General features: G+C 36.3%; 1 protein-coding gene across 3 annotated transcripts in view; it reads right to left on the reverse strand.

Moving 5' to 3' along the window:
* LOC6042318 (adhesive plaque matrix protein) overlaps positions 1 to 21,268 on the reverse strand; it is a 124,306-nt gene that overhangs the window by 21,411 nt on the left and 81,627 nt on the right. For 2 of the 3 annotated variants that reach the window (XM_038261715.1, XM_038261716.1), the window contains exon 5: positions 7,737 to 7,772. The exons of the other annotated variant lie outside the window; for it this stretch is intronic. In XM_038261715.1, the coding sequence (XP_038117643.1) occupies positions 7,737 to 7,772 (36 nt within the window). The remainder of the gene's footprint in view (positions 1 to 7,736; positions 7,773 to 21,268) is intronic. 3 annotated transcript variants of the gene reach the window in all.

Consider the following 21,268-nt stretch of genomic DNA (forward strand, 5'->3'; position numbering starts at 1 on the left):
CGTCGGACATGTACATCCCCAGCGCAGCTGATCCTTCCACAGGTAAGCTGCAGAAGCAGATGTATATGTCTAGCCCTAGCACACCTCGATACTGCCGCCACCCTCAAGAAGTCATTCCTACTGCACACAGATTGCAACCCGTTGACTCCAACGCTACTTCTTTGTCGACCTGCAACCTACTCCTCGACGACCAGCACTGCACGAAGAAGAAACACATCTCCACAACAGCAAGATCGCAACCCGTTGACTCCAATGCTACTCCTTCGGCGACCTGCAACCTACTCCTCGACGACCAGCACAGCACGAAGAAGAAATACGTCTCCTCAACAGCAAGGCACCTCCCTTCGGACATGTACATCCCAAGCGCAGCTGATCCTTTCACAGGTAAGCTGCAGGTGTATAATAATACACTGTATATGTCCTGCCGAAGTATTACGGTTTACTGCTCTCAACAACAAGCTGTCATTGCCACCTCCAGACGATCCTGTCATCCCCACGACGTTGAAACTCACGAGTTCCCTTGAGCTGATGGCTCATCGATCGATCAGTCGTCAAAATCTGGGATCCCACCGCACGCCGAATGTGAAGTATAACACTTCAAATCAGGTGAGCGACAAACAGTATCAGCTTACACACAAATCGACACGACGAGCGACGCCGAGAGAGGAGTACGGAGACTGCGACAGACACTCAGTTCAACTCAACTTTGATTATTTGCTACTCAACAAAAGGTTCAGCGAGCGAGTCATACACCCAAATTTGCAGTGGATTTTTTTAAGTTACAATTTAGCAACTCTGAACATCAACAACATTTCTAACCAGACAAAAGTTGATGCATTCAAAGCTTTCGTACGGTTGAATGAGATTGATATAATCTTCATTCAAGAAGTGGAAAACGATAGGCTTGAAATACCAGGATTTGAGCTATTTTTTTAATATCAATGAGCGTCGTCGAGGGGTTGCGATAGGATTGAAAAACTTTATAGAGTACCGTACGGTCGAAAGATCGTTAGATGCTAGGCTTTTACTTATCAAACTCAAAAATGGAGTAACACTATGTAATATTTATGCACCAACCGGCTCGCAAAGTCGGGTCGAACGAGAGGACTTTTTTAACCTGACCTGTGCACACTACCTTCGTAACTGCGCTGGTCCCATTATTTTCGGGGGAGACTTTAACTCAATTGTGAATGATCGTGATGCGACAGGGGGAACACCGCGAAGCGAGATGACCTCACGCCTCACAGCTGCTCTGGATCTGATCGATGTCTGGCGCGTTTTCAATCGTAATGTTACGGATTATACCTTCCTTCGAGCAGGATCGGGATCGAGGATTGATCGTGTACTCGTAACAAAATCGATGCGCGATAACCTCAGGACGATTCGACACTCTGCTACCTGTTTCAGCGATCATAAAGCAGTGATCGTTCGTCTGATTCTGCCACGACTAGGACCTGCCCAAGGAAACGGACTCTGGAGGCTAAACGTGCACGTGCTCGACGATGAGGAAACTATGGAAGAGTTCCAGAACAAGTGGCGATACCTTGTAAGGCAGAAACAACACTACTCCTCGTGGCTCCAATGGTGGGTCAACTTCGTGAAACCGAAGCTGGCATCTTTCTTCCGTTGGCATACCTCTCAACAACTCCGAAATCATCGAGATTCCCTGGAGCTGCTGCATGGGGAACTGACTAGAGCTTATGGGCTCTATCTAAACGACTCCTCGCAGCTTTGTAGAATAAATCGCATCAAGGCGCTGATGCTCAAACAACAGAGAGATTTCTCAAGCAACGCACGACAATTGAACGAAACCTATCTCCAGGAGAACCCACCAGTCTATTCCACGTTTCAGAAAAATGTAGCAAAAGGGCAAAAACAGTTATCCGGGAGCTGGAAGATCAAGGGGAGATGATTGAAGGTGACCGCATTGAACAACACGTTGTCTCATATTTTGAACAACTCTTTGCTGCTGAAAACACGAGAGCAGGGCCCAACAACTTCTTGCCACAAAAAACTCTGTCTGCGAACGACATCCGGAACGAAGATCTGATGAACCCAGCTGATGAAGAAGAAATCTGGCAGAGCATCAAAAGCAGCGCACCACGAAAATCACCCGGCGAAGATGGGCTACCACGAGAATTCTACGCTAAAACTTGGAACATCATTCGCAGAGAGTTCACATACGTTGTGAATGACATCATGCGAAACCCTGAAGCCAACCCGAAGCTGATGAACGGAATCATCGTATTGGTGAAGAAAAAGGACGCTGGAAACACCATCAAAAGCTATCGACCAATAACTCTTTTAAATGTTGATTACAAAATTGTCTCGAGGATCTTGAAACAGCGAATGTCGCCACTGCTGGAAAAGGTCCTGTCCAGCCACCAGAAATGTTCTAATGGAAAACAGAATATTTTTCAAGCCACGTCAAAATCTTGGACAAAATCTCTGCTGCTAAACACAATCGAGAATCGAAGCTGCTGGTTTCCTTTGATCTTGACCATGCGTTCGACAGAGTGGACCGCCGGTTTCTGTTTGAGGTCATGGAGCGCATGAACTTCAACAGGAGACTCATAGATTTCCTTCGGAAAACTATGGGTAACTCGTCGTCGAGGATTCTGCTGAATGGAAAACTGTCCCAATCTTTTCAAATAGGGAAATCGGTGAGACAAGGAGATCCCCTTAGTATGCTGCTGTTCGTGATCTTTATTCAACCGTTAATTGACAAAATAGAGGCTTTAGGACATGGAGGGGATTCCCTCAACATTTACGCAGACGATATCAGTTTGTTCGTTCCGAACACGCAGGCGGCGACAGCCGTCGTTGAGATCATTGAAGCATTTCAGGACTTCTCTGGAGCTCGACTCAATCGACAAAAAACAGTTGCTCTAGAAGTAGGTCGCGTGAGAAACCCGGAAGTTCTACCCTGGCTAAACGTCTCGGAATCTGTAAAAGTTCTGGGGATAACGTTCGCCAATTCGGTAAAGCAAACGATGGAGCTCACCTGGGTAAACATTTTGAGGAATCTAAAATGGCGCCTTTGGAATTGCAAGTCACGAGGATTAAACCTACTGCAGAAAATCACCCACATCAACACGTTCGTCCTTTCCAAACTTTGGTATGTGGCATCAACTTTGCCGCTACCGAAAAAGTTTGAACGGGAAATTCTCAAAGAACTTCGGCACTTCCTTTGGATCCGATGCCGGCAGCCGATTAAACTGGAAACATTATTTCTTCCAAAGGTCCGTGGGGGACAAAATCTACACTCTCCGGGTTTCAAGTCCATAGCATTGTTGACGAATAGGATCCTAGACAACATCGATGAACTACACTTTTTACGAGGAATGCTAGATACACCTGTTCTGCAAATTCCTGCAGCATACCCACAGGTGAAAGCTGTTGCACTTGAAATTGCAACGTTATCAGCAAGGACACTTGAGCACCACGCGTCATCTACAATCTACCAGGAGCTGATAGCTGATGAACCGGATCCAGATTTGCTCAGTGCATCGCGTCAGTGGAGACGAATCTTCGAGAACGTCAATGATCGTAGGCTGCCATCCGACCATCGTGCAACTTGGTACAGGATAATTCATGGAAAAGTGCAACATAAGGAGTTACTCTACAGACAACATCGTTGCATTTCCGCGGAGTGTGACGAATGCCCTGGAGAAATTGAATCTATAGAACACAAATTCTTTGCTTGTTCTACGTCTAGGCCAGTGTGGCTGTTTTTAAAACAGCAACTGAGCATAGTCAACCCCATTTTGCTTCAAAACCTAACAATTTCTTTTTGTTTCCTGAACTTTATGGACTAGATCAGAATGATTCACTTAGGATTAAAATTCTCGTGGGAAAATATTTCCACTTTATTATAAAAACTCCCAAGGAAGAAGTAACCGTTGAAAATTTAAATTGTGAATTATAAAATAATTTTAAGCAACTTCTGACAAATAAAACCAAGATCTGCAAAAAAAAAAAAATCCTCAGACAAATTTGTCAGAGCTCTGCCATTGGAAGTAAGAAATCGCTTCCAATATGATCTTGGGCCCACGAAGGCTACGTGATTTGTCAATATCCCTTCACAAGAGACAGACTTATTAAAATGACCAGTTTTATATTTAACCAGATCGTGAATTTGTATGGGGCAAGACATGTTTTGCATAGTAAATGTATAAATAAAATTTTATTAAAACCAAATTTGAAAAGATGCTAAATTTAGAGACTATAGCGTTTGAACAAATTATATATATATAATAGGTCAGACAAGTCCTGTAAAAAGAATTCTTTGTATATAGCGATTCCACGTCAGACCAGCAGGATCTATAGCAAAAGTGCTCCGAGAAGGCACCGATTTAGCTGTTTTGAAATTGTCATTGGATTTTTTTTAATTAAAATCCAAACTAATCACCTTTCTTATGCAACGCAGCGAGCTAAAACTCGTTCAATTGTCCCTTAGATGATTTTTTTTAATGTTTACTTTGAGAAAATTGTTAAAAAAACGCAATGTTTTTGATTACCCTATTTTTTATAGGTGAAGGAACTACTAAATTTGAGCCAAATCTGAGCACTTTTAATTTGGATTCTGCTGGTGAGCAATTTCTGTACGAAATCGGTATATTTAATTTAATTTTAATTTTTGTATTTCATTAATCCGGCTGAAACCTTTTTTGATGCTTTTGGTATGCTTGAAGAAGCCATTTTGCATCATTAGTTTGTCCATATATTGATCCTTTCACTGTAACTTGGATTTTGCCCGCACTTATTTCTCGCACTTTTGACAACTACATTTAAAAAAACTAAGCAACCAGCTTTTGTTTATTTACATTTCCAGTCGCAGTTTCCACCAAACTGGACGTTTCGCACTTTTAAATTGCGATTGACAGCTGAAAAACGATCGGCAACCGCGGCTCGCTTTGACCTTTTTTACGAAAATTTTAATTTTTCCAAGCCAAGTCGCAATAGTGCGATCGATAGCAATAATTTGGTGCGAAATCAAAGTTAGTGAGAATTGCGCAATAATTATCCATACAAATTTGGCAGCTATCCATACAAAAATGATTTATGCAAATTCAAAAATCAGAGTCTTTTGAAGGAATTTCCATACAAAAATGATTTATGCAAATTCAAAAATCAGAGTCTTTTGAAGGAATTTTTTGATCGATTTGGTGTCTTCGGCAAAGTTGTAGGTATGGATACGGACTACACTGGAAAAAAAATGATACACGGTAAAAAAAAAATTGGTGATTTTTTATTAAACTTTTTATCACTAAAACTTGATTTGCAAAAAAAAAAACACTATTTTAAATTTTTATTATTTTCTGATATGGTTCAGGTCAAATGAAAACTTTTTAGAAATTTCCAGAACGGGCAAAAAATCTTTGATCGAGTTATACATTTTTGAATTAGTACCTACTGATTTGAAAAAAAATGATATATTGGTCGCAAAAATTTGTCAACTTCATTTTTTGATGTAAAAATGAATTTGCAATCAAAAATATTTTAATTTTTTCAACAATTTTCATTTTTTTAAATCAAGACTAACATTTTAAAAGGACTGAACATTCAATATAATGCCCCTTTGAAATGTTAGTCTTGATTCTAATAAAATGAAAATATTGTTTTTGAAGAGATCGGATAATATTGCATCGAATAATAAAGTTGAAATTTTTTTGCGATCAATATTCATGTTAAAATGTAAAAATATAAAACATTCGTGAAATTTTCCGACCTTTTCGAAAACAATATTTTCATTTTATCAAATCAAGAAAACTTTTCAAAAGGGCTGAACTTTCAATATTATGCCCCTTTGAAATGTTAGTCTTGATTCAAATAAAATGAAAATATTGTTTTCGAAGAGATCGGATAATATTGTATCGATGAATAAAGTTGAAATTTTTTTGCGATCAATATTTATGTTAAAATGTTAAAATATGAAACATTGGTGAAATTTTCCGACCTTTTCAAAAACAATATTTTAATTTTTTCAAATCAAGAAAACATTTCAAAAGGGTTGAACATTCAATATTATGCCCTTTTGAAATGTTAGTCTTGATTCAAATAAAATAAAAATATTGTTTTTGAAGAGATCGGAAAATTTTACATCGAAAAATCAAGTTGAAAAATTTTTGCGATCAATATTTATTTTTTAAATCAGTATTCATTTAAAAAATTATAACTCGGTCAAAGATTTTTGCCCGTTCTGGAAATTTCTGAAAAGTTGGCATTTGATGTCCCGTAAAACATATCATAAACAAAAAAAAATGTTTTTTTGTAAATCAAGTTTTAGTGACAAAAAGTTAAATTAAAAATCACAAAAAAAAATGTTTACCGTGTATTTTTTTTTTATATCATTTATATCATTTTTGTAAAGACAATGGACAGCTGCCAAATTAGCATGGATTTTTTTTTGCTGTCTTATTATTTTATTGCCCCAAAACTGCCCCCTGAACAAGTTTTAAAGGGAATTATATCCTGCCTTGGTCCAAACTACTATGTTGTAGCTTCCTTGAAGAGCTCTTGTAGAACTCCTGAGTTGTTTTTGCTACATGGAAGTTCAGACATGTTTTGCATTTTAATCGGGCTACTAAAGATTTGCAGTCCCACCCCATCAAAATCAGCAACAGATGACTCTAAGGTCGCTGAACTTTCTATTACTGACGTGGATTAAATTGCGCCTCAGAATCATTCTGTACCACTTTTCGAAAGTTGGTTCTGAAAGGAGAAAAAAAAGCTTCACAAAATTCGAGTGGGAATTCAGAAACCGTAAACCACATTAGCATATTTGATGATTCTCGGTGTGGTCACTCTGGAGGAGTGGGTTCCACCAGAATCGGGTGGAGTAATTTGGAAATTGTTGATCAGGTGAAATTTGATGCTGGTTACAAGTTTTGGATTTATTTGTCATGCTATTTTGATAAGCTAAGTTATTGCAAAGTTGTTGTTGCTATTTGTACAAATTTCAAATATTACTCTAGAAAGATGAATCATAGTTCAATAGTAAAACAGTTGCTATTTCTGTCAACTTCGTCAGAAGCTTCGGTTTATTGGCTACAAGAGTCAGTTGGCAAGCCCAAACCCCCCCGGTACCGGTTTGCTAAAGAAAACAAACCAGCCTCAAATGACCATAAAGATGCCAATCAGAAGACAAAGCACACACCTCTCGACAAGGTTAGACACATCTCGAAGTTACATAAATTTATATCGTTGTGGTAATCAGCGGCATGCTAATTGAAACGTTCATTTGAGGAGGACCAGATGCATTCGGCAGCCACCACCGCCGTCACAAATGACTTCAAGGTCCACGTTTTATGGCGTTTTGTTCGAATTTGCATTAACATGAACGCCCCGGAGCCACACGCTCTTGGCTTGGGCGTGAAACGTGAGCGAATTAGCTGAAATATCTTTTTTTTAATTACGTTGTCTTTTTAAACTGTGTAGATAATGCTGAAATCGTTTAAGATAAAAATTAAAGAAATAAGATACACTCAGAGGAACGTTTAAAATCACAATCAGCATGAAGGGAAAAGGAAAGCGTAATAGTTTAAAAGCAAATTGCAGAGAAGAAATAGAAACATTCAATGCAGTTTAATGTTGGAGAGAAACATGCATGAAATTACACAAACATAAATGAGCAAAGAAATGCAAACAGTCGTATGAATGCATGATTTTTGCAAAAAGCATGATGCAGTATGATGAATGGTTTATCACACATCAAGCTAAATTTACTAACATACTTTTCTGTTCCGACTGGTAAACGTCTTTATAGGTGGCTAAAAGAAAAATAAGTGACAGAATATTAAAGTTTGTTGAGTTCATGATAGATATTGGTGGTACAAATGATGATATTTCGTTATATTGAGTTATGATTTGGATTCAATTTTATTTAATCTTTAAATATACATAATGCAGTTGAAATCATATGATTTCAATTTTTAGACATCACAAGAAGTCGTGAAATTAAACCCTTGTTTTATTGAAAATAATACACTTAAAGATTATTGAAAACACTGAATAATGTTGTTCTGGTTTATTACATTGAATCCTTAAACACGACAAAGGTTTATTTGTTTTGCGTTAAGATTTTGATTCAGCAGACAGAATTTTATATTTCATAGTTTCATTTTTTTTTATTTGGATGGAACTTAGTCCATGCATTCCCTATGTCAAATGTATTCATTTTGCATCACTAGTTTTTCCATACAAGTCTCCATGGGGACTGGTCATTTTCTAAAAGTTAGGTACTATTGGTAAACGGCAAAATCCGTTTTTTATAAAACTTTTTAGGTTGGTACGAATATTTTCAAAAGTTTTTGCCACTCCCCCCCCCTTTTAAAAACCGGCCCGAAAAATCAGGGGGCAGTTTAAAATACATTCCCCTGCATTGCAGAATCATTTTCAGCATGTTTGGGTTTATAAAAAAAATCTTTTTAATTTTTGAATATTTACGATGTACAGTACCGCAAAAAGTTTTTTTGGCTTGTTATTTCATTTTTTACACCCCGGTATGAGCCGAGGGACAAAAACTTTGAAAAATATTTGCATTGGCCTTATCACTAAAAGTTGAATCCCCGAAAAAAAATCCCGGCTTTTTTTTTAATAATTGTTTTAGGGGACTGAACATCTTTTATGCTCCGTTAGTTTAGGAGGTTTTAAAAAAAATCATGCGCTTGAAAAAAACAAAAATCTGGACAAAAATATTTCTTATATCATTTTTTAAATCAAAATCGAATTTGCAATCGAAAAGTACATTATTTTTGTTTTAGATAAAAATGTATCTTTCTCGTTATAACCACTTTTGGGTATTTATTTTCATTTTTTGCGTTATCATGCTCTTTAAAAATACTTCTTAAAATAAAAGATCCTCCGAAAAAATATTTTGAAAAAGCTTAGAAAATTTCCTAAAATTTTCTCTTCGAAACTTAGAAAATCGGGCGATTAGTTTCTAAGGTACAGCTTCACATAGAATTCGGATCGATGATAATAAGTTTTTCTAAGTGTCACCTAATTAGCCCGTAATTTTCAACTGACGATACCTCGGAAAATATGGTCCGATTTTCAATGCTAAAAATTGAAACATGTATGAAATTTTCTGATCTTTTCGATAAAATCAAGCTTTTGAAAAAGTTTAGAACAGATAGATTTAGAAATTTCATGTTTTAGACCAAATTATAAATTATTTGAATATTTTTTATTAAAAAGATCAGATAATGTCGCAAAAATTTCAATGTTTAACATTACAGTTTCCGATATGTCAAACGGTTCGATTATTATAATATTTTCAAATGTTGAACTTTATTTTTCTTAGCTTCTCAAAAAAACAAATCCTTCAAAAATGGGTAAAAAGTAGCACTAGGCGAGGGGGGCTCAGTTGTTTTGCAATAATTAGTTTTTAAAATATCCAAGTATAAAAGACATTTTTTTTTCGAAAAAAAAAAACTTTTTGCGGTACTGTACAATGAGATTCCACAAAAATGGAAAATATTTTTTGATGGATTCAGACATGCCAAATATAATTTTAAACGCATCTCAAATTATTTTCAAATGGTTAGACTACTATTTTCATTGAAATTTTGAATTTTTTTTGAAAAAATACATAAATTTTGAAAAGTATTTCCAACGGCCTTACATTAAAATGTCTTTATTTTGAAAATGGTACACTTTATCAAAATGTAATTTTACTTTAAAACATAAAAACAGCAATTTTTTAATATTTTGTATTTTTTTCCGGGACCCGTGGTGTGGGGGTAAGCGTGGTTGCCTATCACCCAGTCGGCCTGGGTTCGATCCCAGAAGGTTCCGGTGGCATTTTTCGAGACGAGATTTGTTTGATCACGCCTTCCGTCGGATGGGGAAGTAAATGTTGGCCCCGGTCTATCCTAGAGAGTTAGGTCGTTAGCTCAGTCCAGGTGTAGGAGTTGTCTCCCTGAATCCTGCTTCGGTGGAGTCGCTGGTAGGCAGTTGAACTAACAATCCAAAGGTCGTCAGTTCGAATCCCGGGATGGATGGAAGCTTAGGTGTAAAACGAGGTTTGCAATTGCCTCAACAATCAAGCCTTCGGACACCTAAGTTTCGAGTAGGAATCTCGCAATCGAGAACGCCAAGGCAATGCTGTAAAGCGAATAGTTTGATTCTTTTTTGATTTTTTTTTTAAATCGCTGTTTAAAAAAATAATTGGTCAAGATTTTTTTTTGCCCTATTTGGAATTTTCCGAAAAGATTGCATATTATGTCCCCAAAACATATACAGCCATTCCACGTCAAACAGGAAGTCTCCAAATCAAAAGCGCTCCGATTTGGCTCAAATATGGAGTGGGAGTTCTTTGACCCAAATAATTAGACCCGTATTTTTTTATTTGGCAATTAGGGTGCTCCTATCCGAAATTGTCGATTTTCGCAAAAAAAGCACATTTTGGTTGTGTCTTTCAATTACGAAAATTTTGGTACCCAATCATGTGTATGTCATCGCTGAAATTTTCAAGTTATCTCAGTTTTAGTGAAAATAGCTGATTTTTACCCGTTTTCTTCATTTTCCTTTTTTGCGCGCGGCGAGTCGAAAAACCCAGTTTTTATGTTCAAAAAATCATATCTCCGAATCGTGTTAATGGATATTCGCAATTTTTGGATATGTTATGTAAAATATTACAAGGAATCAGGGAAAAATGTTTTCAAATATGAGCTGTTTGGTACCGAGACGTTCAAATTAGCATATTAAATTTTCATAGGACCTTTTCAAAAAATCAGCTAGGTTTTTCGAACCTCCACTTATTTTCCCTTAAAAGTCCAACTAAAAACATTTCTTTTGATACATGGCACTCTAAGATTGGTTCAGCCGTTCCGGAGATATGATTTTTTGAAAAATTTGCTTTTTGCGAAAATCGACGAAAAATGCCTTTTTTTGGACCACCATATTTCGGAAAGGAGCACCCTAATCGCCAAATAAAAAAAATGCGGGTCTAATTATTTGGAATGGCTTTATAATTATTTTTTTTGGAAACCAATTTTATGTGACAAAAATTGATGTTGAATTTAAAAAAAAATCCGTGTTTATTTTATTTTTCTGTGTAGTCCTAAAAACTTTAAACTTTACTAAAGACTTGGTAGATCACAAATTTCGTTAATGATATGCATTTTTTAAATAGAATTTGTAAGGAAATTGGATATGGAAAAACTAATGATGCAAAATGGCTTCTTTGGGCATAAAGAATAAGGCACCTAAGCAATTTCTGCCAGATTTATAAAAAAATCAAAAAGAAAATCGAATGGCTACAACAGAGCATTTTGTTCCAGAGCAAAATAAAATGTGATTTTACAAAATACGCTTCAATGGAATCTATCTACAGTACTTTGAGTAATCGAAACACGAAAAAACAATGTTTCGTTTTCCTATTTTTTGACTGTTGGGCTTGAGTATAACCTATAAAGTACTATAAAATGATTTAGAATTTTTAAATCCAAGAAAAAAATTCTTCTTCATTCGATTATTCGAAGTTAAGAGGCAGTATTTGTAGATTCTGCTCGGTTTGTTCTAGAGGTCGTATCGAGGTGCTCCGATTTGGATGAAACTTTCAGCGTTTGTTTGTCTATGCATGAGATGAACTCATGCCAAATATGAGCCCTCTACGACAAAGGGAAGTGGGATAAAACGGGCATTAAAGTTTGAGGTCCAAAACATATGAAAAATCTTAAAATTGCTCGCATTTCCGCAAAACTTCATCAATTCCAACTCTCTTAGATGCATTCGAATGGTCTTTTGAAGCCCTTCAAAATGTGCTATAGACATCCAGGATTGGTTTGACTTTTTCTCATAGCTTTTGCAAATTACTGTTAATAATGGATTTTTTTAAAACCTTAATATCTTTTTGCAACAGCCTCCAACACCCATACTCCCATAGGTCAAAATATAGGTAATTTCATGGACTATAAGCCTACGGTATTAACTTTTTGGCCAATCGCAGTTTTTCTCATAGTTTTTCGATTTTTCTAGAACAAACATTTTACAACGTTAGTTTTTGCCCTGTAGGCCAAAAAGACGACACTTTTTGGTCTCAATTTTGTCATATTCGAAATCCTCGGTCAATTTCACGTAAGTTAGAAGTATTGTAGTTGTAATTTTGATTTAAAAAATAATTAAATAAAACATTTTTGAAAAAAGAAATAGATCTTATTTACCCTATGATCAATACGTCAAATGCTGTATCAAGTAGGCGAAAATTTGTTTACCCCTAATCCGACAAAATTCTAAATAATATTTTAATTAATTCTAAATGCCATTTTTTCCAATCGAATTCAAAATTCCAACACCTCAATCTAATGTAAAATTTTCTGAGGATTCCGAATATGTCAAAATTGAGACCAAAAAGTACCACTAGGAGGCCTACAGAGCAAAAACTAACGTTGTAAAATGTTTGTTCTAGAAAAATCGAAAAACTATGAGAAAAACTCCGATTGGCCAAAAAGTTAATACCGCTTATAGTCCATGAAATTCCCTAACTTTTGACCTATGGGAGTATGGGTGTTGGAGGCTGTTGCCAAAAGTTATTAAGGTTTTAAAAAAATCCATTTTTAACAGTAATTTGCAAAAGCTATGAGAAAAAGTCAAACCAATCCTGGATGTCTATAGCACATTTTGAAGGGCTTCAAAAGCCCTTTCGAATGCATCTAATAGAGTTGGAATTGATGAAGTTTTACGGAAATGCGAGCAATTTTAAGATTTTTCATGTGTTTTGGACCTCAAATTTCAATGTCCGTTTCACCCCACTTCCCTTTGTCGTAGAGGGCTCATATTTTTCATGAGTTCATCGCATGCATAGACAAACAAACGCTGAAAGTTTCATCCAAATCGGAGCACCTCGATACGACCTGTTTCACATCGGTGAAAAACTCGCTCTTAATCCTTTGGATAATCGAACTTTGGATAATCGAGGCTTCGGACAATCGAGTCTGGACTGGTATTATCAGAAATCAGAAGGATGAAATTGTTGTGAATAGGAATCTTGAAGAATTATAATTCACTTGAATGAGTGATGAATGAAACTGGCGTTTTTTTACGGTCCAATCAATTGAATTTTCACCCTTAGGTATTATAGAGGAGAAAATCGTGACGTCAGAAATGAACTCAAATCACTCAAAGTTCATTTTGTGAGTGACTTTAACATTTTGGCCTAGTTTGACAGCTACCTCGTTTCCAGGTTTTCTGTGGGAGAGAAAAGGAGGCAAATACTTTATGAAAATCATACCTGTCAAAATTCCTAGCCTCAAAATTTTGTCGCGAGTTGCTTTTCTCCTTTATTCCCCCAGAAACGTCCGAAAATCTTGAACCCAAACAAGGTTCGTCGCCCTAACCCATCATTCAAGTCACCTGCCAAAAACACACAATATCAGTGGCCTTTTTTCCATTGCTGGCCACGTGGCCTGTGTAGGTCACCTTAACGATCCATTGTGGGCCCACCGTGTGTGATGGTCTTGAAATTGAACGGTAAAGTACCTCGCTCAGCCGAGAGTCAAGTGTGTGAGCTGTAGAAAGGGTCATGAACATCACGATTGAAGAATGCATGAGTTCATCACGAGATCTGGGTCGGTTTGGTTTGGTTTGGGCTGCGAGTGTGCGTCCATAAACAATGAGTCGATTTCCCATGCACGATAAGTGGGGAACAAATTAATGCAAATGATCGTTTTGTTTGAGGATTTGTGTGTTACAAATGAAGAGTTTCTCGGTTATCTTTAAATCGAGTGACACAAATTTTACTAAATGAAAGATAAAACAAAAACACGCACCAGCGTGAATGACTCAGTGCGCCTAACCTTAACCCATAAATATGGATGTCATAACGCTCAATGATTAAAAAACAAACAAAACCATCCGACCGACCGGCTCGGAGTGAAGTGGTGTGCTCAAGTAGCTGGTTCACCTTACAAACTCTTCGTCGGTGTTGAAGAAAGATCACGATTCACCACACCAAACCCGAGTTGGTTGGCCTCTAGGTTGGACAAACTAGCCACGATAGCGAAAGGGTTAGCAGCTGATCCGCTCCTCGTGGCACGGTGACCATCACCGATTAAAATCGAATAAGTAACGGTCGGCGGATTATGACACCTTTTACCCGTTGGGCTATTAGCCGCAGGGGGTTGTCCATAATCGATTAGCAGCGATAACCACCGAACATCTCCATATTGGAGCATCACGATCCGGTGATAATGGCGACGCGATGAAAAATTGTGACACAAATTTCACTCACTGTTAACCTTGGCGCGACTAATTGAGCCACGTGTCCAAGGTGAAGGGGTGTCGTCGTTGTAAATATGGCTTCTAATTGACAGGTGATGCCTAGGTCGCTGGGGATTGGTTGGAGGGGCTATCGTAACCTTGAGCTTGACATCGGAGCTTTCATGATGGATGGTTTTGATCGAACGTTTCTCAATGGGCTTTGTGTGTGGAAATTTCCTGTGCTTTTTGTGGAGTCATTGTCTTTGGAAACTGCACTTTATTAGACGGCTTGAAACTTTATAACTAACAACTCACATGTACAATTTTAAGAGATTTAAATGCAAAAAACTAACCTATGTGGTTGGAGCCTTCCTCACAACAATGGCTGTACAAAAGTTTCATCTATTTTTTAGATCCGGCTTCAAAAAAGTACATCAATATCACTTAAGAGGCCATATCTCGAGACAGGGTTGCCAGATCTTCAATGTTTTAGACTCGTTGGAAAGGTATTTTGATAACCTAACCAACAATGGGTCGGATGGTGGATCCAGACATAGTTTACATACATTTAAGTGAGATCCGGCTTCAAAAAGTTTATCAATATCACTTAAGTAGCCATATCTCGAGACAGGGTTGCCAGATCTTCAATGTTTTGGACTCGTTGGAAAGGTCTTTTGATAACCTAACCAACGATGGGTCGGATGATAGACCCGGACATAGTTTACATACAGTTAAGTGAGATTCAAATATATGTGAAAACACATTTTTATACATAACTTTTGAACTACTTATCGAAACTTCAATCTGTATAAAACTCGATCTATGGGACCCTAAACCAAGTCGAATGCAACAAGTTCAGGTCAAATCGGTTCAGCCAGTGCTGAGAAACATGAGCTAGTTTGTTGGTCACATACATACATACACACACACATACACACACACATACACACACACATACACACACACATACACACACACACATACACACAGACATTTGTTCAGTTTTCGATTCTGAGTCGATATGTATACATGAAGGAGGGTCTACGACGTTTTTATACGAAGTTCATTTTTAGAGCAGGATTATAGCCTTACCTCAGTGAGGAAGGCAAAAAATATAACTGTTTAAAATTTATCGTCAAATTTCTAATTATTTTGAAAAAAAAATGTGCGTATCCATTACATGTTTTATGCAAAATCAGTATAATTATAATAATTTGATACAATTTAAACTAGATTTTTTTGTTCGTCTTACGAAATTTTAAGCATTTTTTTGCACAAATAAATAAATGAATAAGCGGGAAGAATCACATAATTCTTAAAAATTACTTTTTCAATGAAATTATACAAAAAGATTATTAATTTATTTCATCAATTAATTTTTTTTGAGCTTCAAATTCATAATAAAATTTTGATAGCCCGATTTTATTGAAAATACAAAATAAAACGTTATTCAACGTATTTCTATCAAAATTTTGGAAATAGGGAGGGCAAGGAATTTTGAGACAGAAAAAAAGTTAGGAATTTGCCAAAATGCGCAAAAATTGGAAAAAATCGGTATTTTTGAATTTTGAAATATGTTTTCGTAGACCCTTTTCAAATATTTTTTTTCCTAAATGTTTGATTCTCGTATTTTTGCCTTCCTCACTGAGGTAAGGCTATAATCCTGCTCTAAAAATGAACTTTCTATTAAAAGCTCCTAGACCCACTTTCATGTATACATATCTACTCAGAATCGAAAACTGAACAAATGTCTGTGTGTGTGTATGTGTGTGTGTATGTGTGTGTATGTGTGTGTGTATGTGTGTGTGTATGTGTGTGTGTATGTGTGTGTGTATGTGTGTGTGTATGTATGTATGTGACCAAAATTCTCACTGAGTTTTCTCAGCACTGGCTGAACCGATTTTGATCGAACCAGTTGCATTCGACTTGGTTTAGGGTCCCATACATCGCTATTGAATTGTTTGAAGTTTCGATAAGTAGTTCAAAAGTTATGTATAAAAATGTGTTTTCACAAATACCCGGATCTCAATTATATGCATGTAAACGATGTCCGGATCCATCATCCGACCCATCGTTGGTTAGATAATTGAAAGGCCTTTCCAATGAGTCCAAGACATTGAAGATCTGGCAACCCTGTCTCGAGTTATGACCACTTAAGTGATATTTATGTACTTTTTTGAAGCCGGATCTCCTTTAAATGCATGTAAACTATGTCTGGATCCATCATCCGACCCATCGTTGGTTAGGTAATTAAAAGGCCTTTCCAATGAGTCCAAAACATTGAAGATCTGGTAACCCTGTCTCGAGTTATGACCACTTAAGTGATATTTATGTACTTTTTTGAAGCCGGATCTCACTTAAATGTATGTAAACTATATCTGGATCCATCATCCGACCCATCGTTGGTTAGGTAATTGAAAGGCCTTTCCAATGAGTCCAAAACATTGAAAATCTGGCAACTCTGTCTCGAGTTATGACCACTTAAGTGATATTTATGTACTTTTTTGAAGCCGGATCTCACTTAAATGTATGTAAACTATGCCTGGATCCATCATCCGACCCATCGTTGGTTAGGTAATTGAACAGTCTTTCCAATGAGTCCAAAACATTGAAGATCTGGCAACCCTGTCTCGAGTTATGACCACTTAAGTGATATTTATGTACTTTTTTGAAGCCGGATCTCACTTAAATGTATGTAAACTATGTCTGGATCCATCATCCGACCCATCGTTGATTAGGTAATTGAAAGGCCTTTCCAATGAGTCTAAGACATTGAAGATCTGGCAACCCTGTCTCGAGTTATGACCACTTAAGTGATATTTATGTACTTTTTTGAAGCCGGATCTCACTTAAATGTATGTAAACTATGTCCGGATCCATCATCCAACCCATCGTTGGTTAGGTAATTGAACGGTTTTCCAATAAGTCCAAAACATTGAAGATCTGGCAACCCTGTCTCGAGTTATGACCACTTAAGTGATATTTATGTACTTTTTTGAAGACGAATCTCACTTAAATGTATGTAAACTATGCCTGGATCCATCATCCGACCCATCGTTGGTTAGGTAATTGAAAGGCCTTTCCAATGAGTCCAAAACATTGAAGATCTGGCAACCCTGTCTCGAGTTATGACCACTTAAGTGATATTTATGTACTTTTTTTAAGCCGGATCTCACTTAAATGTATGTAAACTATGCCTGGATCCATCATCCGACCCATCGTTGGTTAGGTAATTGAAAGGCCTTTTCAATGAGTCCAAGGCATTGAAGATCTGGCAACCCTGTCTCGAGTTATGACCACTTAAGTGATATTTATGTACTTTTTTGAAGCCGGATCTCACTTAAATGTATGTAAACTATGTCTGGATCCATCATCCGACCCATCGTTGGTTAGGTAATTGAAAGGCCTTTCCAATGAGTCCAAAACATTGAAGATCTGGCAACCCTGTCTCGAGTTATGACCACTTAAGTGATATTTATGTACTTTTTTTTAAGCCGGATCTCACTTAAATGTATGTAAACTATGTCTGGATCCATCATCCGACCCATCGTTGTTAGGTAATTGAAAGGCCTTTCCAATGAGTCCAAGGCATTGAAGATCTGGCAACCCTGTCTCGAGTTATGACCACTTAAGTGATATTTATGTACTTTTTTGAAGCCGGATCTCACTTAAATGTATGTAAACTATGTCCGGATCCATCATCCGACCCATCGTTGGTTAGGTAATTGAAAGGCCTTTCCAATGAGTCCAAAACATTGGAGATCTGGCAACCCTGTCTCGAGTTATGACCACTTAAGTGATATTTATGTACTTTTTTGAAGCCGGATCTCACTTAAATGTATGTAAACTATGTCCGGATCCATCATCCAACCCATCGTTGGTTAGGTAATTGAACGGTCTTTCCAATAAGTCCAAAACATTGAAGATCTGGCAACCCTGTCTCGAGTTATGACCACTTAAGTGATATTTATGTACTTTTTTTAAGCCGGATCTCACTTAAATGTATGTAAACTATGTCTGGATCCATCATCCGACCCATCGTTGATTAGGTAATTGAAAGGCCTTTCCAATGAGTCTAAGACATTGAAGATCTGGCAACCCTGTCTCGAGTTATGACCACTTAAGTGATATTTATGTACTTTTTTGAAGCCGGATCTCACTTAAATGTATGTAAACTATGTCCGGATCCATCATCCAACCCATCGTTGGTTAGGTAATTGAACGGTTTTCCAATAAGTCCAAAAATTGAAGATCTGGCAACCCTGTCTCGAGTTATGACCACTTAAGTGATATTTATGTACTTTTTTGAAGACGGATCTCACTTAAATGTATGTAAACTATGCCTGGATCCATCATCCGACCCATCGTTGGTTAGGTAATTGACCCATCGTTGGTTAGGTAATTGAATTCCAATGAGTCCAAAACATTGAAGATCTGGCAACCCTGTCTCGAGTTATGACCACATTAGTTATCATTAGTTATTGGATCTAAAAAAATGATGAAACCACTCATATACCCATTTTTGGTAAAAAGTGAGGAAGGCATCAACCACATAGGTGGATTAATTTAGTTTTTTAATGAAAATGTCAAAAACTCTAGACAAGGTATGATTTTAATTTATAATAAAACATAAAAAATACGAGATTTTTTTTTGTAAATAGATTTTTAGAATTTGCCTCTTTAAAAATCTGTATACAATGATATGTTGTTGAATGCATTCTTAGTAAAATGACTTTTGCATCGAAAAATTAAATAAATAATATACTGGCAACATGATAAATCAAGATTCATTTAAAATTGTTTTTAAAGGAAATTTGATTAAAACTAATCTATAAATTCTTACATAATTTATTACGGTAATCATGTTTTTGAAGCTTTTAGTTATTTTCAACTTTTTGCTATTTCTTTTTCAAACAATGATGCTGGATGGAAATGTGGGTAAACAATTGGTAAAAATAAAAAAAAAACACTGGAAACTGGTATGCTTCACGCTTAATTTTGTTGCATTTTTTAGGCCTTACACTGCCCATGTTCACATGAATGTCCCATATGCAAAAACAGCAAGCTGAGAAAAACGCAAGGGAAGTTTGTCCCACACATAAGGCTACGTGTTAAGTTTTCACGGAAAAACAGGATTTCCTCTTGATTTCTAGAACAAAGTACTGGATGTTATATGCTCTTTTGAAAGAGCACACGATTTTGAACAAAACTGCATCAATAACTCAAAAGTGATGAAAATGCATATGGGACATTTATGCGATCATGGGCAGTACAGGCGCGTTTCAAATTTTTAAATTTAGTTGAAATTTGACAAGATTCTTGAGATTTTAAAACGTTTAAAAGTTGTGTCGCGATTTGCTTCACTTCGAATTGAGCAAGAGTGCTCATATTTTAGCCCAGATACTTGTTATATATGTCCAAACAACCCCTGAAAAATTTATGCAAATTTATGAGGTCGAGATGGTGGACTCATTCTAAAGTTTTATCTCTGAAACAAAATTATGAGAGCTTTTTTTCGAAGAATTTTATTTTAGAAATTAACTAAAAATTCTGTTTTCAATATATTTAATTTAAATTTATTGTTTTTTTTTTTAATTTATTTAGAAATTTAGGGCGATGGTTGCTATTGACTTTTTTTTGTACAGTTTTTGGTTTGCAATCACTTTTTAGGGCTGGCACAAATATTTTTAAAAGTTTTTGTCATCCAAAATTGGCTCAAAAATTAAATTTAAGTGGAATTAGCTGAAATCGATTTGAAATGCATTTCCCAGCGCTTCGAATCATTTTTAGAATGCTTGGGTTGATTCAAAAATCTTTAGAGTTTTTGAGTATTTTCACTGTACAGTTTCGCAAAAACTTTATTTTTCGGTAAAATATTAGTTTTCGTTGAATCTTACATTTTTTGAAAACAGATGATTGCAAAACAACTGAATTTGTGTAAAATGTATTTTAAAACACTGTTTTATTCATTTGCTAATATTTTTTTGGTAAAATTTAAGGTGGTGCCAGAAAGGAGGGGGTGCACTTTTTTGAATGAAAATCGGGATTTTTGTTTTGATCACTGGTAATACCAGTGATGATGTTGACTGCAATTTTGCACTTTTCAAAAGGATTGAGGAGGAATGACCCAAATATATAAAAAAAAAACAGCTTTTAAACAACGCTACTGTAGGGTAGGGTAGTCATCAATGAGACACTTTTGGTTTTCAACTTTCAACGATTTTCCTAATTTTTTCATCAGCATGTTTTAATGAGCTTTTTGTTGCATTTTATTTCTTTTAGTGTGTTCAAACATTGACCAAAATATGAGATCGATCCGACATCTACAGACAGAGTTATTTAACTGTCTCATTGTAGACGCACTTGGCAGGAACAATGAGACAGCTGGGGAACAATGAGACACTCTATGAAAATCAATACTTTTCTTGTAAAACATCATGTTTTTGTATTGTTCCATTACAGGTGACTTGACTTGAACATTTTAAAGCAATTTTGCCAACATGAAACTTTAATTAACAAAAGTTATACTAAAAAGTATTTAAATTTTGTAAAATCCATATATTTATACTAAATAACTTTGTATGTCTGGTTAAATGAAGTTAAAACTCAATAAATATGCCAAAAATCACTTTCAATTCATGTTTTGAAAGATTTACATGGATTTTGAAATGTTAAATGAAGACAAATCAAAGTGTCTCATTGTTACCCATGGGCTAACATGAGTGGGGAACAATGAGACAGCCCTGGATTCTGGGTATATTCTAAATTTTGGTCAAATCTAATGAAAGGACATTGTAGCCCAACTCAATCCCTATGGAACGTTGAAAGAAATTTGAAGAAATATTAGTTTTTGTGTAAATGGCAGCCTACGAGCGAAAAAGTATTTTTTGTCCATAATTTACTTTTACACCCCAGAATCAAACATTTATGAATAACTTTTCAAGGGAGCGTCCATAACCAAAGCCACTAATATGGCAGACGTGTATCCCGTAGACACACCTTTCCCCCAAATATGAGCCTGATTGGTTGAAACTAAGACTTGTGAGAGCCATTTTATCATTGT

The sequence above is a fragment of the Culex quinquefasciatus genome, chromosome 3, assembly GCF_015732765.1.
Source record: "Culex quinquefasciatus strain JHB chromosome 3, VPISU_Cqui_1.0_pri_paternal, whole genome shotgun sequence".
NCBI lineage: Eukaryota > Metazoa > Arthropoda > Insecta > Diptera > Culicidae > Culex > Culex quinquefasciatus.